We start from the raw sequence: 26319 nt of genomic DNA, 5'->3' as shown, positions 1-26319 counted from the left end.
ACTCATGTGTGAAAGCAGAGGCTTTCTTCTTTGGGAGTCTCTCGGTCCCCTGGCTACCCCAGTGCAAGCCCTTGGTGTCTTTCTTCTTTCCCTGACGTTGACCATATACCAGCCTGGCCGTTCTGGTGTAAGGCACCACCGTTTCCTAGGGATTTACACATGTAACTTTGTTCTCCCTTATAGCCTCTTTACCCCCACACCAAGTGTATGAACCCTCCCCACACCAAGAGTATCTCCATCTCTTTACTAGAGCATTCTAATTATTCAGCTTTATCTACTTATTTTCTTGCCCTTTTCTGGCTCTTCTGGCTTGAATTCCTAAAATGTATTACTTTTAACTACTGGATTATAAGCTGTAGGATTTTGCCAAGATCCCATTCCCCCTTGACCCCTTGGTTCTGTCATGTGGAATAAATCCTCATAAATTTTCTCCATTCCTACTCTCAGGGATGTTATTGTAAGAAAATTCTGAAGTATAATGTAGGAAGACCACCCTTTCCATCCTAATTGCCCACTACCCCAGCATCACTCTCCTTTAGGCAGAACTTGTCTGTGTAAGTGCAGCTTTCTCAAGTCTGCTTGGCAGTTTCCTGAAGCTTTGTGTTTCTCTTCTTAGTTATTATTTTTTCCTTTCCATGCCATTTATTTACATCCATCCCTCCTTCAAAGCTAGATCTATTTTTTTTATATTGAAAAATCTGTTCCTCATTTTAAGGCATTGGTTTTATTTTAATTTCTTTTGAAATGTTGACAATTTCATTGAATGACTACAGCCATTTTATTCTGCACATTCATTTAGTATGACATAATTATTTGTTGTTAACTTCATTGTTACCAATGGCATGCATGCTCCTAAAATTCACATGAGGGGGTGCTCCACCAAGGAAGAACATGCTTAGAGGGTGAGATGGAGAGGGAGCCCAAACTGGAGAACACCCTGCCCCTGGGACTTAGAGCCCTCGCAGAGGGAGTGGCTTCTGTCCCAAAGGAGTGGAGCCCTAAACAGAGATGACAAGGATAGCTTTGGGTGGAAGAAGTGGGAATTAGTTGCAGTGAGGACATATTAACTGCATTGAATATTGAAAATTGAACTTCTTTTTTAAGCTGTTTTCTGAATCAAATAGGCTTATGTGAAAATCAGGCCACTGTTTACAATAGTGCATTTATGGGAAAATATATTCTGAATTATGAAAACTGTCCTAGGGATGCCTGGGTGGCTCAGTTGGTTAAGTGTCTGCCTTTGGCTCACATTATGATTCCCGGGTCCTGAGATCAAGTCCCACATCAGGCTCCTTGCTCAGTGGGGAGCCTGGTTCTTCGTCTGCCTGCCTGTCTTTCTCTTTCTCTCTCTTTCTTCCCCCACCTCTCTCTGACAAATAAATAAATAATATTTGTGGAAAAAAAATCCTAATAATGTAATATTATGGGGAACCTGATTGTCAGTCACAGCCACCTTGCTTTTAGAAAAAGTGAAGCATCAACCTAGTATTAAATTCAGAAAAGTTAAGTCACCAATTCTATGTGTCTACTTTGTGATTATAGAAAATATTATGTATTATGGTAAATGCTAATGTAAAGAATACATGGATATATGTGTATGTTGATGGTGCTGTGTATGTTGTGTGTGTGTGTATGTGTGTGTGTGTGTGTGGTAGTGGTTTGGTTGTTTGGTGGTTTGGTTTGGTTGTTTCCCTTATATTATTATTTTTTTCCCCTAGTATTACTCCCACCTCCACTACTTATTGACTGTGACCTAGGCAAGCTCATTAATTGCTCTAAGCTTCATTTATTCCAAATGTAAAATAGATATAATAGTAGTCCCTGATTCATACACTTGTCATGATGCCTAAATGACAGAGTGCTGGTAAGGCACTTGGCCCAGTACCTCGTGCATGGCAGGTTTCAGACACTTCTTACTATGACTTCTACTACAACTATACTTCTGTAGCTACTACATTTTTCTTGTTATGTTTACCCCTTTTGTTTAGTGAAGCCTTACCTTATTTAAAAATGCAACCCAACATTCCCTATCTCCATTCCCCACTTTGTTTTTCTCTATACTTCCTCTCAGCATCGAACTTACTATAGATTTTAGTTCTTTATATTGTCCATTTTCTTCTCCTCTCCCTAGAAAGTAAGCTGTACAAAGACAAGTATTTTTGCTTGTTCTGTTCACTGCTGTATTCTTGGTGCTTAGAATAATGCCAGAGCCCCATGAATTGTTCTACAAACATCTATTCAATGAAGAAGAATATTTAAAAATGGTCAAATGATAGTTTTACAAATATTATGGCTCACTGTATCTGAAGCAAAAAATGAAAATAAAATAAAATGAGAGAAACTTCCATGTCAAGGAGACACTATAATTTTAGATGGGTTTTAAGTTGAGTGTATTTTAAATATGTCTATAAATAGAAAAAACAAAAAATAGTTTTAAAACTGTTTTAAAAATTCCTTTCCCACATTTAGGCTCCTTCTCCTTTTTCCCTTGACACAAATAAGGAAAAATGAATGGCCTATCTTTTTACATCTTCATAGTAATGTTCTCTGGTGATTTCTCAAGTCCCTTGTCTGCCCCTTAACTTCTGAGTAGCAGTTAAGCCGCCAGCACAGCTGGATCTGGCTTGTGTAAGCAAACTCAGAGCATTGCCATGTCACTCACCATGGAGGGTACAACATGGTTTCAGACAGCAAAACTGTTTCTGGCTCCACTGTTGGTTAGCTTTTACAGTGTGAAATAAAGAGAGTGAGGCCTAAACAATTTTCAGAAGTGTGGCATATTGCTACCCTCCTACTCTCAAACACTGTGTAGTTTAAAGCGAAAAAGGTCTTGAATAATGAGTTTGAGATTATCTTGAAAGATCAATTGCTTTTACCAAATATCTTTGACAGCCCCCAGATCCTTAAATTAGTAGCAATGAATGGAGAGATAAGTAAAACTAATGGCAAGTTTAAAGTTTTGTGATGGGGTTTAGAGTCATCATGATTCTTACAGGCTCATGAGGTCACTTCTTCACCCCTCATTTTGTTTTCAGATCAGTATTCAATTATGTAAAATCTACTTTCATATAGAAGTTTGAAGGTAAACTATTAATAAAACTTTGTGGTTATGTTGCACCTCATTTTTAGGAACTTCAGTCACCTTTGTTATTTAATTCTTACTATATTTTCAGCTCTTTGTAAGATAGCAGAAGACTGGGTTTCATAGGGAAAACTAACACAGAAATAATTGAAGCTTTTCACAAATGAAAGTTGTGAGCCATTGACAGTTGCAAGTTGAAGAGTGCCATAGCAGTGTCAGTGTCTGGCATAGATGGAAGTACACCTGTTCCAAATTGTGCTTGCTTGACTAGTTAATCTTGAAACCACCCATAATAATTTCAAGTATGTAAAGTAGGTAACAATATCTCATTTATCTTAGAGAACTCCCAACAGAAGTCCTTTTCTGGGATTTTTTTCTTTTGAAGTTTTTATTTATTTATTTATTTGTCAGAGATCACAAGTAGACAGAGAGGCAGGCAGAAAGCAGGGAGGGGGTGGGGAGCAAGCCCCCTGCTGAGTAGAAAGCCTGATGAGGGGCTTGATTCTAGGACCTGGTGACCTGAGCCAAAGGCAGAGGCTTTAACTCACTGAGCCACCCAGGCGCCCCCTTTTCTGGGATATTTTTAAGAACACAAAGAGTGTCTTTTACAAATTACCAGTGATTTAAGACTTTGTCTTATTATAATAAATGTTAAAAGAAAGTGATGTTCTTCTGACTAAAAGAAATGCTAAAACTTGAAATAATTGGCATTCCCTAGTTCTAGGTTGTCCAGTTTTCAAATCGTAAATATGCCACTGCCCCCAGCTAAGCTTTGTGCATCGTGAAGTCATGGGAAAACAGAGAGGTTCTACTTATTGTATAGGAAAAAACCATTTCCTAAATACCATCTCTACCATGGGCAAAATCTGACTTGCCCATATTCCTCCAAGGTAGGTTTCAAAATTGGTAAACATCTATTGCATTTCAGTTCTTAAAGATGCCAGTCTTGGTAATCCAACTCTTCCTGATCATCCTTCCTTACCTCTCTCTCTCTTTTGAAGAATCTTATATGTGTTCTGGCTCTGTTCCTGACTTGGTGCTATATATTGAGGTTTGAGGAAAGCGAAGTCTTCACTAAATATACCCATTCTTTTGTCATCTTTTCTTGCTGTGAAGCATCTAGGTGTATTTTCTAAAGGTTTGTTCCTTTCTGGGGCACCTGGGTGACTTGGTTGGTTAAGCATCTGAATCTTGATTTCAGCTCAGATCATGATCTCAGGGTCATGGGATTCAGCACTGTGTTGGGGAGGGAGTCTGCTTGAGATTCTCTTTCTTGCTCCCTCTCCCCGTTTTCTCTCTCTCTCTCTCAAATAAATAAATACATCTTTAAAAAAAAAAAAAGACTTGTTCCTTTCTTCAATCTTCATATTTTGGGTTTTGCTGACTATATGTTTTATTTTCAGATTCGGAATCTTTTTCAAATTGTTCTTGTTTAATTTTGCCTGTTTTTAAAAAATTATTTTTTGTTTTTAGCTGATTTTTTATCATCTCTTTAAGATATATTTTAAAGTGAATGCTAAATATTAAAGAGATTTTATTTATTTATTTGACACAAAGAGAGGGAGCACAGATAGGGGAAGCAGCAGGCAGAGGGAAAGGGAGAAGCAGGCTCCCTGCTGAGCAGGGAGCCCAATGACATAGGACCCTGGGATCATGACCTGATCCGAAGGCAGCTGCTTAACGACTGAGCCACCCAGGTGCCCCTAAAGAGATATATTTAAAAATCATTTTCAGAATGTGATAATGTTTTCATTTCCTCCAGAGTTAATTCTTCCTTTAATTGTAGATCTTAGTATTTCTTCTTTTAACATTGATGTGCTGGCATGTATTAAACAGGACATCTCTTTCTGTCCTTATCCCTTATTGTTAATGGTTTTGTGGTGGCCACCACTCAGTCTCTAGAATATTCTAGCACCGAACCACTTTTATGTTGGTGGCTTAGAGTTTCTATCCAGCTCTGATATTAGAAATTCAGTAGGTATATTCTGTGACAAAGCTATCTGGCATCTCTTACAGGAGATCCTCACATCAAGCTTTGTGTGCTGCCTTGTGCCTCTCTTTTTAGATAGTTAACTTTATATTAAAATAAAGACTTCATAGTTTCATGCTGTCAGAAGCAGGTTTTTTTTTTTTTTTTTTTCCTTTCATGGGCCAGAAATTCTGCCCCAGTCCTTTGTTAAGCAGCATGCCTGGCTCAAGACCCCCTTCTCAGTGTGGGGAGAGAATGAAATAAGTGAAGGGAATAAGAGTATACTTATAGTGATGAGCACTGAGTAATGTATAGACCTGTGGGTAGTATAGCCAGCAGTGCCGGGATGACAGTAACCTTCAGATCCAGCCTTGTCTCCTGATTATATTACTCACTGGCTCTTTGGAATAGAAGCTTGAACATTTGTTTCTCTTCTAATTCTCATATTAGTCAAATTGATGTTTGCTGGATACATGTTGGTATCCTGAATTACATGGAAGAGAAAGGGCTAGAAAAGGCTTCATTTAGCAGAAGGAAACTGAGGGTTAACAGGGTTGATTTGGTTCTTGACAAAATAAGGACTAAAGCCCTAGCATTTTAAGTAATTGTCATCAGTAAATTCTTGTGTCATTTTCTTCTGGTTTCTCTTGTACTGATCACTCAAACACAAGGGATTTACTGTTATCACAAATTAGTATTTCTCTGCCTCTGGAAACTCATGAGTTCTAATTCTTTGGGGTTTTTGTTGTTGTTTTCGTGAAAGTACAATTTGAATCATGATTATTTTCCCCTTTTACTTTGTAGTCCATTTCCTTTTGTGCTTATTTCCTCTTTTTGCCAGACGTATTGTAGGCACAGTCCTCACTGTCTTCCATTCTCTTCCATCATTCTTTCTGTCCTGCCTCAGTGTCCATGCTGTTCTATGATCACTTTATAGAGCTCAGGGAAGTAGAGGTCCACTCACCCTGCAGCCAGTATCCTCATGGACAATATTCAAAAGCAAATAAGACAGATCCTGTTCAGTGTGACCTTTGTTTTCCTGCAAAATCTAAATTTTGTATGGCCCGGCAGTTTCAATTTGGAAAAAACCTGAAAACACAGCACTTACTTTTTTTTCTCACTTTGAACGTATGTGGTTAATACCTCCTAGTGCCTTTTTTGTTATAGAAAGATACTTTAAAAATAATGTACAATTCCATTAAACAAATACTAAGAGCATTAACAATGGTAATACTAGTTTTCATGATTTTTTCTTCCCAGAGAAGAACTTTAATATGTCTTACTGAATTGCCTTAATCTTATGCTTACATCAGGTTTGTTTCATCATTTTGTTATTATGGAAATGATTCTTCCTAAGAACTAACACATGGATTTAGAAAAAGGTATCTGTAGAGGAAAGAGTAATTTTGAAGTCCCTGTCTTTTCTGAGCATCTCTGCCATATTTGATGAAATGGAAATACTCTGCTCTTATTATTCGTTACCTCAAGAAACTCACCAAAGGCCAATTATGTGTCCAGCACTAAGCTTGGCACATATGCTGTTACTAACTTTCCCTCTAAAATTTGGGTTTCTTTTATGCATAATATGCTTCTCAATAGAATGAGAGATATGCTCCAAATGAAGATTAAGTAAATTGTTCTTTATCACTCAGTTGAAGACGGACTTCTTCTTCTTCTTTTTTTTTTTTTTTAATTTTAGCGCTTAATCAGACTTAAGTGAAGGGTGTGCCTCATTCAAGCCTTCTGGACTCCTAATGAGCTGGTTTATGGTCTTTCTATTCATATCCTTTATTATTCTACAAAGCGTTAGTCATTGTACCCACTTCCTGGCTGAGAGTTCACAAACCAAAGTCTAACTTTTTTTTAACCCTCTCTTCATTTGATAACTGCTCTGTTTCCTTTAAATATTTTCCTAGTGCTCTAGATATTCTTTGAGTTCCAGAGGACTTTCTTAAAACACAGTTATTAGGACTTCATGGCCTCCCAGGGGTGCAAGAATCATGGTCTTCAACAAAGGACACTGCTTTCTGCTCTGTTGGCTCTGCTCTTTTTAGTGAGACTCCACACTTTATTGGCCATTTAGTGTCAAACCAAAGCCTCATGTGTTCAGGAAATACTCAAAACTCCAGAGGACATGGGTCCAATCATTCTTTCTCTCCTTCCTGTATTATATGCATTATTTTCATGTGGTCCATTTTGAAGTGTCTTGCCATTTCTCAGCTCCTTTAGGCAGCCCCATGAAATCTTGCAATTTGCTATTTCTAGTGTGACTTTCCACACTTCTGGAAAAACAACAGAAGCTTTGGAGATTTTTGTAGTGTACCTCCTTTGCCAGACTGTTTCAAAACATTAAATAAGGATAGTCCCTAAACCAGCCACTGACAAGGATCTACTTTTGCTCTTCCTGCTTGTATGTTTCTTTTTCTTTCTTTCTCCCGCCTTTTTTTTTTTTTGAAGATTTTATTTATTTATTTATTTCCCAGAGAGGGGGGGTAGGGGAGAGAGAGAGAGCGCGCACGCACAAGCAGGGGGAGTGGCAAGCAGAGGGAAAGGGAGAAACAGGGTTCCTGCTGAGCAGAAGCCTGATGCAGACTTGATCCAAGGACCCTGGGATCATTACCTGAGCCGAAGGCAGACTCTGAACCCACTGAGCCACCCAGGTGCCCCTTGCTTGTTTGTTTCTATTTTTACTTTTAGTAGTCTGTCTAGAAGCTCCTGATTGGGGTGCAGGCTACTGAGGATAAAGCAGTGAGCTCACTGATGGTGCCTAAAAGACACTGGGATATTCTCCCAGTGACAGAGTTACTGCGATTTCCTCATTAAATGAACTTGGTTCTGGCATTTGTCAAGACCTTGGACAATCTAGGTGAATTGCATCCATAGGTTTTCCCCACACTCTTCCTTGCCTGTTTGCTTATTTATCCCCTTAAAGAATTTTGCAAAAGTAATGAGGCAGTATCTACTCTCACAAAGCCACTTTTATTTTCCGCTGGGACATATCTTTAACTATTCATTGATTCTGCCCATTACACTTTGCTAGATATTTCCCTATGAAAAAGACACCCAGCAGCCTAGTGAGTTGAGTTCCTTCCAGTGTGACCGTCAAATTACCTTTTTATGCATTAAAGTCTTATTAGTAATCTACTGGCATTTTCATCATAGTGCATATAGTTTCATAAGATCACTCAGGGCTTCTTGAATGACCATCAGTCTTAGTGATTTGCCAGCATTTTAGTTTGTGTCTTAGATCTAGAACAGCTCAGTATTTGGCATTGTTCCTTCCTACCAGTTTCAGATAGCAGAACCCACCCTGAAGCTCCCATAGCAACAGAGAGAAAATGTCCTCAGCTGTCTCTTCTTGGGGCCCCTGCATTCCTCCCTTACCTACATGTTCCAGCAGCCTCCTGTGCACCTCTTTTGACTTCTCTTTGAACCTCACCTCTGTCTTTCTTGAGCATTAATTTTATTTTATTCTAGTTTTAGCAAATGAATCTTTTCCACTGTTTTGCCTGTTTTGCTTGCCAGTTTGCCACACAGTTCTTGTTTAAGCTCCTGTTCATTTTCACGGGGATTTCAATAAAATTATTTTCAACAAAACCTCTAAGTCTCTTGTGAGGAGTTACTTATTAAAACAAGACTTTTGTTCATTTCTCCCATGGCCTGGATATTTTATTTTATTCCTTCTAAAACTGACAGAGTATATGCTATTTATGGGAAAGAGAATAAACAAGAGAAACGGAAGCAAGGAAGGACAGAAAACTGTTTATTTACCCAAATAGCATGTTGCTTTGGTCTCTTAAAGCCTCTTTACCTAGTTATTTGTCCTAGAGGCTTTAGCTGTACTTCTTGTCTTAATGAACTGTTGCCGTGTGGATATTGAGATCTCTGTTATTGCCACCTAAGGCCATGTTCTAGTTTCTCAGACTCACTTAACCATTTCAGAAAGTCCTCATTTTTTTTTTTTGTTTGTTTGTTCAGGTGATCTGGAAATTAAAGAATGATTAGCTGTTTAGGTATAAGGGTAAATGCTTTGTTCCTACTTTACTGTTAGTAGTATGGTCATTCCAAATGTAATTATAGTAGTCATAAAATGGAAAGTAATGCTTTATAATAATAATGAAGACTATAAGGTGTTTGCTGTGTGCTTCAGTTCACTTATACACAACTGAAGTAACTATTCATCATTTTGTCTGTACGGAGAACACCCCAAATTACTGTAATTTGAGTAGTAACTGACAGCAAGCATTGAATACACTCGTCAATTTGGGATTATCTTCAACAAATATATTTAATCCCTTGGTTTAAGATTTTAAGGCTCTTGGTTAAGCACCTCTGACTTAAATAATACTTCTATTCACTCCTGTGCCATCACCCTTTGTTAACAGAGAGCTTGGGGGAGCATTAGATCATTTTGTTTATGTGTGATCAAAATAATTCAGAAAATTAAAATTATAAAAATTATAAAATATGTATCAATGCTAACTAGATTACTCATTTTTATTTGCATGTATGACTCTAGTGTTACATTAATGCAATAGTGTACTCACATCATTTTTATACTTAGTCATCAAGGTCAGGAATCTATTGACTATTTCAGACCATAGGATAAAAGGTTGTAATAGTAATACTTCACGCTATATATACACAGAATCCAGAATGGCTGATTAGAGCTTATTAATGGGCTAGATAGGGGTTCTGAGAGATTTAGGGGCTGTTCTTCTTCATTTTAAACATTCAGTTTATTTACCCAAAAACCCCCCAAACAATTAATCTATTTCTCCTCTCAAACCCCTTCTAGCCCTTCCTATGCCCCCACTCCCCTGCCTTGTCCTCTTACAGTCACTAGTCTGTTTTCTGTATCTGTGAGCTTGGTTTTTGTTGCTGTTGTTGTTTTAGATTCCACATATAAGTGAGATCATACAGTATTTGTCTTTCTGTTATTTCACTTAGCATACTGCCCTCAAAGTCCATCCGTGTTATCACAAAAGGGAAGATTACATTCTTTTTTAATGCTGAATAATCCTCTGTGTGTGTGTATGTATGTGCTTGTACACCATATTCCTTTATCTGTTCAGTCATTGATATATGCTTAGGTTGTTTCCATATCTTGGCTGTTGTAAGTAATGCTGTAATAACATAGGAGTGCATATATGATTTTGAATTTGTGGGGTTTTTTTTCTTCTTTTTATTTTTTTCAAGGGTTTTATTTATTTGAGAGAGAGGGGGAGAGAGCAAGAGAATGAATGCATGAGCAGTGGGAAGGGGCAGGGGAAAAGGGACAAGCAGACTCTTTCCTGAGCAGGGAACCTGACTCAGGGCTTGATCCCAGGAACCTGGGATCATGACCAGAGCTGAAGACAGCTGCTTAACCGACTGAGCCACCCAAGTGCCCCTATGTTTTTGGTTTTTTTGGGCAAATACCCAGAGTGGAATTTCTGGATCATATGGTAGTTCTGTTTTTAATTTTTTGAGGGAACTCCATACTGTTTTCCATAGTAGCTACACCAGTGCATTCCTGTATTCCCACCAACAGTGCACAAGGATCCCCTATTCTCTACTTCCTCACCAACACTTGCTCTCTCTTGACTTTTTGAGAACAGCTATTCTAACAGGTGTGAGGTGGTATCTCATGGTGGTTTTGGTTTGCATTTCCTTGATGGTTAATGATGTCGAGCACCTTTTTGTGTACCTCTTGGCCACGTGTATGTCTTCTTTGGGAGAATGTCTATTCAGATCTTTTACCCATGTTTAAATTAGATTGATTTGGGGTTTTTTGTTTGTTTGTTTTGCTATTGAGTTGTATGAATTCTTTATATATTTTGGATATTAGCCCCTTACCAGATACACAATTAACAAGCATTTTCTCCCAACAAGTAGGCTGCCTTTCCATTTTGTTGATGGTTTCCTACACTCTGCAGATTTAATTTAATATAGTCCCACTTGTTTATTTTTGCTCTCGCTGCCTTTGTGTTTGGTGTGAAATCCAAAAAATCATCCCCAACACCAATGTCAAGGACCTTACCACCTGTTTTTTCTTCTAGGAGTCTTATGGTTTCAGGTTTTGTGTTTTAGTCTTTAATCCATTTTGAATAAACTTTTGTATTTGGTGTAAGATAGTGGTCCAGTTTAATTCTTTTGCATATGGCTGTCCAGTTTCCCCAATACCACTTATTGGGGAGACTGTCCTTTCGCCATCATATATTCTCGAATCCTTTATCATGAATTAATCATTCATATGTGTATTGATTATATTAGTGGTCTCTGTTCATCTGATCTGTTTATGCTGATACTGTTTTGATTGCTATAGCTTTATAATACAGCTTGAAATTAGGAAGCATGATGCCCCCAGTTTTGTTCTTTCTCAAGATTGCTTTGGGTTGGGGCGCCTGGGTGGCTCAGTGGGTTAAAGCTTCTGCCTCGGCTCAGGTCATGATCTCAGGGTCTTGGGATTGAGCCCCGCATCAGGCTCTCTGCTTAGAGAGCCTGCCTCCCCCTCTCTTTCTGCCTGCCTCTCTGCCTACTTGTGATCTCTGTCTGTCAAATAAATAAATAAAAATCTTTAAGATTGCTTTGGATTTTAGGGGTCTTTTGTGATTCCATACAGGTTTTAGGATTGTTTGTTCTATTTCTTTGAAAAATGCCAGTATAATTTTGATAGGGATTGTATTAGTTTGTATATTGCTTTGGGTAGTATGGACATTTTAACAATATTAGTTCTTCCAATCCATGAATGTGGAATATCTTTCCATTTATTTGTGTCTTCTTCAGTTTCTCTCATTAATGACTAGTAGTCTTCCATATATAGGCCTTTCATCTCCTTGGTTAAATTTATTTTTATTTTTTTCTTCTTTTGATGCAACTGTAATTGGCATTGTTTTCTTAATTATTCTTTTTTAATAATATGTTATTAGTGTACAGAAACAAAATAAATTTTTGTGGGTTGATTTTATATCCCCTACCGTTACTGACTTTATTAGTTCTAACAGTTGTAGGTTTTGTTGTTGTTGTTGTTGGAGCCTTTAGGGTTTTCTGCATATAATATCTTATCATATGCAAATAGTGATAGTTTATTTTTTCCTTTCCAATTTGGATGACTTTTATTTTTTTTCCTTTCCTAACTGCTATGGCTAGGACTTCGAATATTATGTTGTGTAAAAGTGGTGAAAGTGTGCATTCTTGTCTTATTCCTGATATTAGAAGAAATGCTTTCATCCTTTCACTACTTAATAATATGATTTTAGCTATGGGCTTGTTGTATATGGCCATTATTATGTTGAAATACATTTCCTTTTTACTCATTTTGTTGAGTTTTTATCATAAATAGGTGGTGAATTTGTCAGTTGATTTCTCTGCATCTTTTGAGGTGATATGATTTTTATCCTTCATTTTGTTAGTTTGATATGTCACATTGACTGATGTGCTGCTGTTGAACTATCCATGTGTCTCTGCATCTCTGGAATAAATTCCACTTGATCATGGTGTATAAGTTTTTTAATGATCATTAAAATTCAGTTTGCTAAATTTTTTGAGAATTTTTGTATCTATGTTCATCAGGGATATTAGCCATTTATTTATTTATCTATTTATTTATTTATTTATTTATTTATTTTGGTGGCATCATTGTCTGCTTTTGGTATCAGATGTTGGCCTCATAAAATGTATTTGGAAAAGTTTTCCCTGCTTCTGTTTTTTGCAAGTGTTCGAGAAGTATTGGTATTTTTCTTTGAATGTTTGGCACAATTAACCAGTGAAGCCATCTGGTATTGGACTTTTGTGTTTTAGGAGGTTTTTAATTACTGATTCAATTTCCTTTTGTAGTTGGTCTGCTCAGATGTTCTGTTTCATGATTCAGTCTTGGTGGGTTGTATGTTTCTAGGAATTTATTCATTTCTTCTAAGTTGTCTAGTTTCTTGTTTAATTGGTCATAATAGTCTCTTGTGATTTTTTTTTCATTTCTCTGGTTTCTGTTTTAACATCTCTTTTATTTTTTATTTTAGTTATTTGAGTCCTCTCCTTTTTTCTTGGTGAGTCTAGGTAAAGATTTGTCAGTTTTGTTTATCTTTAATGAAAAATTAGTCCATAATTTCACTGATCTTTAGTATTGTCTTCTTTATTTTTTAATCTCTATTTCATTTACTTCTCCTCTAATCATTGTTGTTTCCTTTCTTGTACTAACTTTTTTGTTTGCTCTCCTTTTTCTAGTTCCTTGAAGCTACAGTTAGATTGTTTATTTAAAACTTTCTATATTTCTTGAGATAGGCATGCATGCCATAAATTTTGGTATATTACATTTCCATTTGTGTTTGTCTCAAGGTATTTTTTGTTTGTTTTTCTTTTGATTTCTCCGTTTACCCATTGGTTTTTCAGTAGCATGTTGTTGACTTGCCATATTTTTTGGTTTTCTTCATGTGTTTAATTTCTAGTTTCATTCCTTTGTGGTCAGAAAAGGTGTTTGATATCATTCCGGTTTTCTTAAATTTGTTTTCTGAACTAACATAGGATCTCTCTTAGATGAGCTTTTTTCTTTAACCACATTCTGAAATATTAATACTCTTTGATACCACCGGTATACAGCAGACATTCTTTTCTTATGCCATGACTCCTTCAATAGTTTGGTGAAGCCTATAGGAACTCTCAGAGTAATGTTTTTCAAAAATATAAAGCAAAAACACTTAGGATTACAAAAGAAACTAATTATTTTCATATATTGGTGATATAATATTTGCAAGGCAAGCTTGTGAAGTAGTAATGTAATATGATATATTATATAACAAGAGCTGAAGTCACAGTAGTGACTTCAAAGCAATGATGGGCTCAAGTGATACTTTAGACCTCTGTAACAACTATGCTATAATATAAAAATGTCTATTATAGCCATTGGTGGGAAAGTCACATGTGGCGCTATTACTGCCAAGAATTTTTGCCTATATTCAAAATTGAGAGAAATTCTAAATTTCATATAGAATTTGATTAAAGTGGAAGTGTATATTTTGCTTATCCAGATTAGTGTGTGCCCCCTTAAATTCGATCCGTAGACCTTGTGGACCTTGGTTAACCATCCCAATGTAATGAATTTCATGAAGTAAACTTGCTGATTATTTCTGCTCTTCAGTAAAGAATCTTGCAAGCTTCTTGAGAAATTGGATAATTACTTCTGATTCTGTTTTCTCACATAAAAATCATTATAGGTTTTTATGTGTTTATCACCAGCTGATACAACCCTGTAAACTAGAAAAGAAAAAGATGTATGATATAGTTGATTTGTGATAATTGGAGTCACAAAGTATTTTTAAATTAAGATTTTCTACAAAGCTAAAGAGACTTAGTTTAATTGTTTTCTTTTTATCAATCTGTGGTCTTAAATGAGAAGTCAAGAAAAGTTTTAAAGAATGGGACCAGATATTCTTGGAGGATACAGAATATGGCAAAGCATTGTGATTGAGGTGTTACTGCTGAAGTAGGGAAAAAAACCCATTTCAGAAATGAAAATTTTCAAACTGAAGGAATGTCCTTGGGATAGCTGAGCTTCCTTTAGATATTAGTAAATGGGAAGGGTTATAAGATTTGGTAAGACACTACAGTGGGTTGACCTTCCACAGTAGGAACTGTGCTCTTCAAGAAAGCAAAAATGTCAGAAAACTCCTGAGAGTAGAGTACCATATATCTTTTCCACTCTGATTAGTAAAAGTTTCAATTTGTCTTTAGGGGTAAAAATGTTAACTTGTGAAAAAAAAATTAGTTTTAGTCATTCATTCATTCAACAGATCTTTTCATACCCCACATTGATAGTAAGCAATAAGGATGACACATGGAAAACTCTGGTCCCTACAGAGTTTTCCCACAGTGTGGGAAGTGGAAAGAGACAGAAACAGTGCAGTGTTGCCGTGTCTCATCAAAGTTGTTACAGAGTATGGTTTATCTGGGAATCGTTCCCTTGTTCTATATAATGGAAGTTCTGATTCCCAATGGGAGTCCTTACTCTGCTTAGAAGATTTCAAAAAATTAATGGAAACTACATATTAATTTACATTGAGCATACAAAGGTAAACAAAGATGTCACATTTATTTAGTCTAGCAGGAGTTTATCAGTTCAGTGAAGTAATAACCTTATGATTATTTGATGCCCAAATTCATAATTATAAAAGGTTTTGAACAAAAATATAAGCACAATGTAAGGGAAAAAAATCATATAAAATTAGGCTTGTAAATGTGAGGAATAAAAGTTTCTGAGCTGGGCCTTGGCTGGGCTGGGAGCAAATAGAGCTAAGACTGAGACTGTAGAGCTAAGACTGAGACTGTCGTGCATAGCGAGAAGCCCTGGTGGGAATGATGCTGCTCCTCTGTTCTGAAACATTGTTGCCTCCTTAGTACCTGTTAACCCAACTACAGACCCACACAGAAAGCCTGTTCCTGAAAGGCCTCTCCTGGTGTGTACAAAATCAGTGTCTTCTGTTTCTCGTCCTTTTCTCCATTGAAACTAGAGACTTGTTATTTCCCAAACATGGCCAGTGCATTTTCCCTCCCTTTGCTCATGCTGGCCCATCCATTAGAATGCTTCACATCCCCCCTGCACTTGCTTATGCAGGCCATCTCCTCCCTGATCCCTTCTTTCATTTGTCCTTGTTATCTCTCTGTGGCTGCACACACATTTCAGCCATGCCTCTCCTAGTCCCTGTTGCATCCATTACCTGTAAGGTGGGTGAGAAGGACAGAGGTCTGTTTCTTTTCACCTTTGTATTTCCTATATCAGGACATGATGCCCTGCTGTTTAGGGAAGGTGCTTCTAAAAAAGGAATGTACCCTCTCTAGATCCCCTCAAGAAAGCCCTTCCTGCCCACTGACCTGAACTTCTTCTGGACCCACACTCTTATTGTGGCTATTAAAACAGATGAGCTTCAAGTCCTAGTTGCTACATAAATGCCAGCTTCGCTGGATTTCTGCTGAGAAAGACTGATTGACAGTAGAAAGTAATGTTTTATTGTTGTTCTCATTGATTAACAACTTTTGCTTGTAGATTCAAAGTCTTGAGGAACAGTAAAATAGTGCAGCTGCTTGTGTGGTCTTAGGTATTTCCAGCCTACTGATATTTTGAGCCTCCTTTTGTCTCTGAAAGCAAAGGTTAGAGGAAGTGTTCTTCTGGTCTCTGGTTATCTTTTCCCACATCTAATTCTTTTGCCAAACCAATCTTTTTTCTGAGGCAACATTTTTATTCGGGAAATGTTGGCTCATTCACTGAGATTTTTAAAATTTCATGTATTTCATATGTGAAGTTCACTCCATTATTAATTGTATAATAAGGTCATTGAGGAATTATATGCTCAAACTTCAGAGTTAATACCACCTTATTAATTCAAGTAATATTTCTTAAGCAACTTATATGTAGCAGGGACTCTTCTAAGTGGTAGGAAGCATGAGGGGTTTTAGGCCGGCTGGACAAGTGAAGACATGAGCAGTCTTCCTTACAGTCAGATGTGCTGGGTACTCTGAAGAGAAGCTTGCATTGAGAAGATGGAGTGAAGGGAATTATTTGTTCTAGATGGCAAGGTCAGAGAAGACCTTGTGAGGGAAAGAAAGGAGGGGGTGAGCCATGCAAATATCTGGGGGCAAAGTGTTCTGAGTAGAGAGGAGAGTGAACACCCAGGCCCTGAGGCAGGGCTTACTGGGAGCACTGAGGGACCAGTGGGGCTGGCATGGGGGAGGTAGGGAGTGAGGCTGGAGAGACCAAATCATGTGGGACTTGGAGGCAGCATCATTCATCCGTAAGGACCCAGAAAGGCAATTGACATATGTGGTCTAGGGCAACATATATTATAAATAATTTTATGTTTCTTTAAATCCTCCATAAATTTTTCTTTTTGTTTCAGCTAAAAAACCTGAAAGAAGTGAGGCATTATTTATCAATTTGTTATGAAATTCACTTCCTTCTACTGTTTTTGACATATTTTTTCTTACTAAAATTGTTATTGAAATATGTTTTTCCAGTTCATTTTACTTTAGAGGATAAGAATTCCATTAGTATTTGTAGGGTACTTAAATATATTCCATTTATTTTGTTATAAGTAAGTAGAATTTGTCTTCAAATGGCTTTTCATTTTTAAATTTTAGATGTATTTTGACCTGTGTGCCACTCTAGGGAATTCACTGGTGAACAGAAATAGTCAAGGTCCTTGCCCCTGTGAAGCTTACAGTCCAGTGTATATATGCAGCGGGGACTAGTTTGTGTTTTTGTTTTTGTTTTTGTTTCACTCATATCAACTTTTACTTTTAAATTTCTGAACATATGTACTCTTTAATCCATATTTTGAAGTAAGATAAAGTATGAGGGGGTATCTGTGGGGTGGTTTTGATAAACTATTCATACTGGATATTCTCTGGTGACTAGAGCCATCTGCCTCACTATAGACTAAGACTTAAAAAATGAAACTCATAGCTTTGGTTCAGGGTTGTTCCCTAAAATTCTCATTATGAAAAAGAGAAACTAGTCAGCATAGAGAATAAAGATCAACAAAAGAATGAGTTTGAACACTGAAAAACCCACTGAGTAAGGCAGTGGGCCTCACCTGAAAAATTCCAAAATGGTTCTTAATCAGCAGTCTCTCAGGAGATAGCCAAGATCTTAAGTTCAAGGGCTGGGATGGTCTTGGGTGAGGAATCTCAAAGTATGACATTTCTGACATCAAGTATTCAATTTTGGTATTCATTTATAATAGGTAAAAATGGGTGCTCTCAGATCACCACCATATGGAAACCACTCTACTAATTGGACACAGTTTATGTTCTCTTATAATAATCTAATATTAGTAACATTTTAATTGTTGTCAATAATACATTAGAAAGGATGTTAAAGGTCATCTAGTTCAAGATTTTCTCATCTGCAGTTCATGAATCCTTAGAAAACGTAGGCAACACGGCAACTCTCTGAGTGCCTGTACACTTGTACATATGTGTATTTCTGTTTCTCGCCAGAGAGTCTGAGGCTTTCAGGATATCCACACAGAGTCTGAGCCTCAGAAAGGCCAAGCCCTGCTTTTGTGGTGAGCACCATCCCAGGAAGAGAGGCCCAGATTTGCTGTTGCTGACTTTCAGTGTGACTTTATAAAATCCTTCTCTCTCAACCTCAGGACTGCTTTCTATTTCTCCTAGAATTGTTATGAAGCCCCAACAAAAGCACTTTTGAATTGTAAAGTGTCCTATAAATGTACAGCTGTGGCACTGTACTATGAGAAAACTGCAGCTAGGAAGTTGAGTGGTCTGCTCTAGAACTGATAGCAGAGCTGTGACCCCTCATCTCCTGAGGCCCACACAGTGCACTGTCCCCGCAATATGGGCCCACAGCTTTTTGTGAGAAAAAAATGGCCCAATACCAAGACCATTCAGTGGAAAAAGCATAGTCCTTTCAACAAATGTTGCTGGGGTAACCTGACATCCATGTGCACACAACTAATTCAGACATCTACACATAACACACATAAAAATTATCTAAAACTGGATTAAAGACCTAAATGTAAGAAATGAAACTGTAAAACTCCTAGAATAAAAAAACTGAGGGTTGCTGGGGGGAGGGGGTTTGGGAGAAGGGGGTGGGATTATGGACATTGGGGAGGGTATGTGCTTTGGTGAGTGCTGTGAAGTGTGTAAACCTGGTGATTCACAGACCTGTACCCCTGGGGATAGAGTATTACGCCTCCATCAGAAAGGATGAATACCCAACTTTTGTAGCATCATGGACGGGACTGGAAGAGATTATGCTGAGTGAAATAAGTCAAGCAGAGAGAGTCAACTATCATATGGTTTCACTTATTTGTGGAGCATAACAAATAGCATGGAGGACATGGGGACTTAGAGTGGAGAAGGGAGTTGGGGGAAATTGGAAGGGGAGGTGAACCATGAGAGACTATGGACTCTGAAAAACAATCTGAGGGTTTTGAAGGGACGGGGGGTGGGAGGTTGGGGTACCAGGTGGTGGGTATTATAGAGGGCACGGATTGCATGGAGCACGGGGTGTGGTGCAAAAATAATGAATACTGTTATGCTGGAAATAAAAATAAATAAAATAAATAAAAAAAAAAAAAAAAAAAAAAAAAAAAAAAAAAAAACGTGAGTGAATCTTCATGTTCTTTGAGTTAAGTAAAGCATTCTAAGATATGACACCAAGAGCACAAACAATAAATGCAAAATTAGATCAACTGGACTTATGTACTTCATAGTACACCATTAAGAAAGTGAAAACTGTTTGTACACCTTAAATTTACACCATGATACATGTTAGTTATATCTCAAAAAAGCTGAGGAAACAGTGAAAAGACAACTCTCATAATGGGAGATAATTGCAAGGCATGTATCCAGTAAAAGATTTTTATCCAGAATATATAAAGAACTTTCATAACTAAATAATAAAAAGACAAATAACCGATCTTAAAAATGGGTGAAACAGCTGCATAGACATCTTTCCAAATAAGATACGCCAATGGCCAGTAAACACATGAAAAGATGGCTTAACATCATTAGTCATCAGGGAAATGCAAATCAAAACCACAATGAGAAATTTGTGTGGAATCATGAAAGAATCCTAATAACCAAAGTAAAATCTTGAGAAAGAACAAAACTGGAGGCATCATGATTCCTAATTTCAAGCTGTATTATAAAGCTATAGCAATCAAAACGATATAGTATATCAGCATAGAAACAGACACAAAGGTTAGATGAACAGAACTGAGACTGCTAAAATAAATCAACACACATATGAATGATTAGTTCATGATAAAGGATTCAAGAATATATGATGGCAAAAGGACAGTCTCCCCAATAAGTGGTATTGGGGAAACTGGACAGCCATATGCAAAAGAATTAAATTGGACCACTATCTTACACCAAATACAAAAGTTTATTCAAAATGGATTAAAGACTAAAACACAAAACCTGAAACCATAAGACTCCTAGAAGAAAACACAGGTGGTAAGGTCCTTGACATTGGTGTTGGGGATGATTTTTTGGATTTCACACCAAACACAAAGGCAGCGAGAGCAAAAATAAACAAGTGGGACTATATTAAATTAAATCTGCAGAGTGTAGGAAACCATCAACAAAATGGAAAGGCAGCCTACTTGTTGGGAGAAAATGCTTGTTAATCGTGTATCTGGTAAGGGGCTAATATCCAAAATATATAAAGAATTCATACAACTCAATAGCAAAACAAACAACCCCAAATCAATCTAATTTAAACATGGGTAAAAGATCTGAATAGACATTCTCCCAAAGAAGACATACACGTGGCCAAGAGGTACACAAAAAGGTGCTCGACATCATTAACCATCAGGGAAACGCAAACCAAAACCACCATGAGATACCACCTCACACCTGTTAGAATAGCTGTTCTCAAAAAGTCAAGAGACAGCAAGTGTTGGTGAGGAGGTAGAGAATAGGGGACACTTGTGCACTGTTGGTGGGAATACAGGAATGCACTGGTGTAGCTACTATGGAAAACAGTATGGAGTTCCCTCAAAAAATTAAAAACAGAACTACCAGAAGATAGCTGCATTCTCATGTTGATTGGAGCATTACTTATAGTAGCCAAGATATACAAGGAAACTAAGTGTCCATTGATGGCTGAAGGGATAAAGCAGATGTGGGGTGTATGTGTGTGTGTGTGTGTGTGTGTGTGTGTGTACATACACATGTATACATACACAATGGAATATTACTCAGTCATAGGGAAGAAAGAAGTCCTGTCATTTGCAACAACATATAAGAGCCCAGAGGACATTGTTATAAGTAAGAAAGGTCAGACAGAAAAAGACAACTATTATATGATTTTACCTATATATGGAATCTAAAAAAGGAATGAAGAAAACAAACACAGTCATAGATACAGAGTTGCCAGAAACAAGGGGGTGGAGGTGGTAGGCAGTAGATGAAATGGGTGAAGGTGGTCAGAAGGTACAAACTTGTAGTTGTAAAATGATTAAGTAATGGACATATATAGTGACTGTAGTTAATACTGTATTATTTGCAAGTTTGTAAGAGAGTAGATCTTAAAAGTTATCAAAAAGTTTTGTAACTCTGTAGTGATGGATGTTAACTTGACTTACTGTGGCGATTCATGATATATACATAAATATACATGATATATACATAAATCATTACATACACTTGAGACAAAGGTAATGGCATATGTCAATTATACCTTAATAATGCAAAAAAAAAAAAAAGTCCAGTGATGTATAGTTTCACACTCAAAAAGACAGAACACAGTAAGTACTGAGTAGGGTAGGGAATAGTTAGAACTCTTATTTACTGCTGGTGAGAATGTGAAATGGTACAGCTACTTTAGAAAACAGTGTGGCCGTTCCTCAAAATGTTACATGTTGTATGAAAATGACTCTACTCCTAGGTACATGTCCAAGAGAAATGAAAATATGATATGTGAAGGAAATCAGTCACAAAAGGCCACATATTATGATTCTATATATGAAATATCCAGAATAGGTCACTGCATAGATACAGGAAGTAGATTAGTGGCCGTGGGGGTGTGATGGGAAGACAGTAAGTGATTAATGATGGGTACCAAGTTTTCTCTGGGGATAATGAACACATTCTGGAATTCATCAGTGGTGATGGTTGTGCAATGCTGTAAATATACTAAAAACCAGAGGCGCCTGGGTGGCTCAGTGGGTTAAGCCTCTGCCTTCGGCTCAGATCATGATCCCAGGGTGCTGGGATCGAGCCCCGCATCGGGCTCTCTGCTCAGCGGGGACCCTGCTTCCTCCTCTCTCTCTGCCTGCCTCTCTGCCTACTTGTGATCTCTCTCTCTGTCCAATAAATAAATAAATAAATAAATAACCAGTGAGTTGTAAACTTTAGAAGGTATGTAAATTTTATGGTATGTAAAATTATTGCAGTAAACCATTATTTGAAAAGAATAAAGTAACCCCAAATTGTGTTTTCTTGACTTTGAAAGATTGGGGATGAAAAACACTTTTATTGTTTTATCTCATAGCTGCTGTGAGTTTTACTGACAGGCTTAGATTACATGAGTGTAGTAGTCTTGAGTCAGGTGCCTTGTCACCTCTCACCCGTTCCCTAAATACCCTGTGCACAGACAAGACTGTAGCTTGTGCCCAAGTAACACTCAGGACTAGCAGCAATGTGGGCCAGTAACCTCCTCACTGCAGAGCCGAGTTTTTCCAGGTGAGTATTGAGGTCATTCTCCAGGCAGAAAGGAAGCATCTTTGCATTGTGACCAGCTGTATTTGTGACCTGCAAATAAACCAGCAACAAAGATTTTCAGCCATACTATTTTGGGATATTTTAATATTAGGTTAACTTGTTTATTATGTTTAGAAATAATTTTAGAAAAAACATATCAGTCACCTTTATTTTTAAGGAATATGTTAAGAAACTAAAAAATACAGAATTATTTCTTAACACCCTCTTTTTAGAAATCATTCAGTTTTATACATTAGCATCTTACTGTAGTCAGTGTCTCATAATTAAAAGATTATATGTATATATGTAATATACTAAAAAGTAATTCTTTTTTTTATTTAAAAATATTTTAATAACAATATTTTAAAATTAACAATATTTTAAAGAATCAACTGTGTCTAAAGCACATGTTCTCAAACTTCTCCGAGAGTAAAAGTCAACTGGGACTCATTATAAACGGGGATTTTTCTAGGCTTCCATCCCCAAGAGATTGGTTCAATTCTGAATTTTTAGAAACCTCCCAGATGATTCAGAGGAGCAGGGATTTGTACTTTGAGAAACACTGCCTTAGAAACTTCAGCCTAGAATTGTTCTTCATTGGGGCACACAGGTGGCTTGGTCATTTAAACATCTGCCTTTGGCTCAGGTCCTGATCCTGGAGTCCTAGGATGGGATCCTGCATTGGACTCCCTGCTCAGTGGAGTCTGCTTCTCCCTCTGCCCTTTACCCCACTTGTGCTCTCTCTCTCAAATAAATAGAGCCTTTGAAAAAATAATTGTTCTTCATTTTACCATAGATAATTTGTTGGTATTTCTTAAGATATTTTCAACCATTTGATGTTAGAAATAGATGACATTCATGCACTTATTCTGCTATTAGAAAATAATATTTTGTCACAAACAACATTTCTAAGTATGTGAAATGTAAGATGTGTTTGTTACCACTGTCAGCACCTTTGTTGCTGCTACCCATTAATGTGGTACTATCTTCACCTGCTATTTCTAGATTTCTTTTGACCTGGCTGAATATACTGCGGATGTTGATGGAGTTGGCACTTTACGGCTTCTGGATGCAGTTAAAACCTGTGGCCTTATCAACTCTGTGAAGTTCTACCAAGCCTCAACAAGTGAACTCTATGGGAAAGTGCAAGAAATACCCCAGAAGGAGACGACTCCTTTTTATCCTCGGTCACCGTATGGTGAGAATTCATGGGTACAGCCTTGTGCATGTGCCATGCATGTTCTCTTGGCATGAGGCATGCATGTGTTTCTGCTTTAAATCCATTCCTGCCTCTCATCTGAAGTCATTTGACTGTGAGATTAACATTAAGATTAGACTAAAATGACTAGAAATTGGGAAGCAGAACATTATACACTGCTCACTCTAAGTATTTGCTGTCATTGCCTCCAGGACGAAATTACCACTTCACTTCAGTGATCCACATTCATCCAGCCCTTCTGTACACATCACTTTGAAAGGAAAATTAGATCCACAAGACTTTTTTTACTTAACTGTTGTGAGATTTGCTGAAGTGATAGGTTTCATGTTTTTTATTTCCCCAATGGAAGTTTCCCTGGGTTCAAATTTTTTTTTTTTAAAGGGGGTCAGTTACATCTTATGTATTTGTAAAAAGAGTATTCATGAAAGGCTTCAGTGATCAAACTTCAAAGCATCTAGAATATTAAAATTTCATTTTTTTTTTCATTTTCTAATTCCTTAAAACTAGGAAAAAGGAAATAAGACCTTAGGTCAACTCGATCTATTGCGTATATTATCACCAAATCAGTTAGATTGTAGAGGACAGAACTGTGGGTATTACAAAAGTAAAAAAAAAAAATCTTAAATATTTTCTTGTGCACATGATTAACTGGCAAAGGAACCTTTAGTCATTGGCTTTGACTCCTATCTTTTTCTAACTTAGTATATTACAAATTAATTTTTGCAAGTTGTTACTTGTTTAAGGTGGGTGAAAAATCACCACCTTTTATTATAATACACCATCTTTTATTTGCTTTTAAAAAATTATTCCAACAGGGGCTGCTAAACTCTATGCCTATTGGATTGTGGTAAACTTCCGGGAAGCATATAATCTCTTTGCAGTGAATGGCATTCTCTTCAATCATGAGAGTCCCAGAAGAGGTCAGTAAATATGGTAATGGACAAGACAGTTTCAGACTAACAATAACTAAAAAAGTTGTATGTTACATTCTGCATATGTACTGTACAGACTGGGGAAAACTTCACATCTACTTTTAACTACAGTTGACCCTTGAAAAATGGGTTTGAACTTTGCAGATTTACTTACATGGATTTTATACAAGAAAGTACTGTAAATGTATTTTCTCTTATGATTTTCTTAATATTTTCTTTTTTCTAGCTAAGTTTTTTGTAAGCATATAGCATATAGTACATAAAACTTACAAAATACATGATCAACTTTAATACGTATAACATACAAAATATGTGATCAACTTTATATTATTGGTAAGGGTTCTAGTAGACAGTAGGATATTAATTAAATTTGAGGGAATCAGAAGTTATATGCCTATTTTCTACTGCATGGAGGGTCACCGTCTGTCACCAATCCATATTGTTCCAGAGTCAACTATATTGTGAATGTCAGAAGTGGTAAATGAAGAAATGTAAATCCAAACTTAATTACTTAGTATGTTTGCTAGGTTTTTATTAAACAGGAAAACTATACACTGTTCTTATTTTACCATTTTCATTAGTAGGTCTTATCAAGCACGTTTTACCTAAGTATTAGGAAGTTTCCAAATGAATGGAAAGGAATATACTAAGGCTTGTTTCTGGAAGTCACTCTTATGCATGTAGACTCAACTTGTAGAATATATGTATATTACTTTGAGTCCGTTAGATATTCAGTATTCTTTCCATTTAAAGAGACATCCATAAATTACTGTGCTTCTAAAGTATAGGTTAAAATAATTTGAAATCAGTGCTGATATGTAGAATCATTATCTCTTTTCTTTTTTTTTTTTTTTTCAGAAAACTGTTTTGTTTGCATTGGCTTGTTTGCTTTTCACAGTTGCTCTTGAAACTGTCAGCGACATGCTAGCTTTTCTGTTCCAAATTTTAGGCTTTAAATAAGAAAATGTATATTCTTATCATTATTTCTTATTTGCTGAAGCATGAGAAATCTTTACAAAACATGTGTACTCTTTACAAAATGAAAATTATTTGTACAATCTAATTCTGAAATGTTTTATACAATTTCACTATCATTTAGCCTTTTAGCTTGAGAATAAATGAAAAGTCCATGTAAGTCCAAATGTTATAAGTTGTTTCATGTCCAACAACTAGTAATGCTTATAACTTTTTCAATGAAATTTTATGTGACTATATAGCTACATAATTAACCTAAAGTCATGAGGAAAGAATAAAGTGACAGATATATAAAGGTATCTTAAATATCAATACATTTTTATTTTATAATTGCATAACTTAAAAATTCCCATTATATGATGCTAAAGAATAAGAACCCAGTCTGTCATGCCAATTGCCCCAAAAGAAAACAACTTAATAAGCAGCCAGAAAAATATCTTTAAATAATTTTGTGGTTCTGGGTGTCCTTAGTAGAGGGAAAAGAAAAAAAGGAAAATCTTACCTCTCCTTGGCCACGACATTTGGTATGCAGGATGCTCAAGGTACCTGCTCAGTAAATGATAGCCTCTGCCTCTTTCCTCATAAACATGTTTATACCCATTGTTTGGGTGTGTGTACTTTTCCCCTTTCAACTTTCTACCTGCAGAACAAAATAAAGAAGTAAAAGTAAAGGGGCACCTGGGTGGCTCAGTGGGTTAAAGCCTCTGCCTTCGGCTCAGGTCATAATCCCAGGGTTCTAGGATCGAGCCCTGTATTGGGCTCTCTGCTCAGCAGGGAGCCTGCTTCCCCTCTCTCTCTGCCTGCCTCTCTGCCTACTTGTGATCTCTGTCTGTCAAATAAATAAATAAAATCTTTAAAAAAAAAAGTAAAAGTCAATTGTTTTGGACCAGGTTAGGATAGGGAAAAACATTTTTAGTTGCAGAAGGAAAAGATACAT

General features: G+C 36.8%; 1 protein-coding gene across 3 annotated transcripts in view; it reads left to right on the top strand.

Moving 5' to 3' along the window:
- GMDS (GDP-mannose 4,6-dehydratase) overlaps window positions 1-26319 on the top strand; it is a 622428-nt gene that overhangs the window by 273187 nt on the left and 322922 nt on the right. For all 3 annotated transcript variants that reach the window (XM_032340945.1, XM_032340948.1, XM_032340947.1), the window contains 2 exons: window positions 23262-23454; window positions 24291-24395. In XM_032340945.1, coding sequence (XP_032196836.1) covers window positions 23262-23454; window positions 24291-24395 — 298 coding nt within the window. The remainder of the gene's footprint in view (window positions 1-23261; window positions 23455-24290; window positions 24396-26319) is intronic.

Source organism: Mustela erminea, chromosome 4 (genome assembly GCF_009829155.1).
Source record: "Mustela erminea isolate mMusErm1 chromosome 4, mMusErm1.Pri, whole genome shotgun sequence".
In the NCBI taxonomy this organism is placed as follows: domain Eukaryota; kingdom Metazoa; phylum Chordata; class Mammalia; order Carnivora; family Mustelidae; genus Mustela; species Mustela erminea.
Note: the sequence above shows the minus strand (reverse complement) of the source record. Positions and strands in the feature narration are given on the sequence as shown.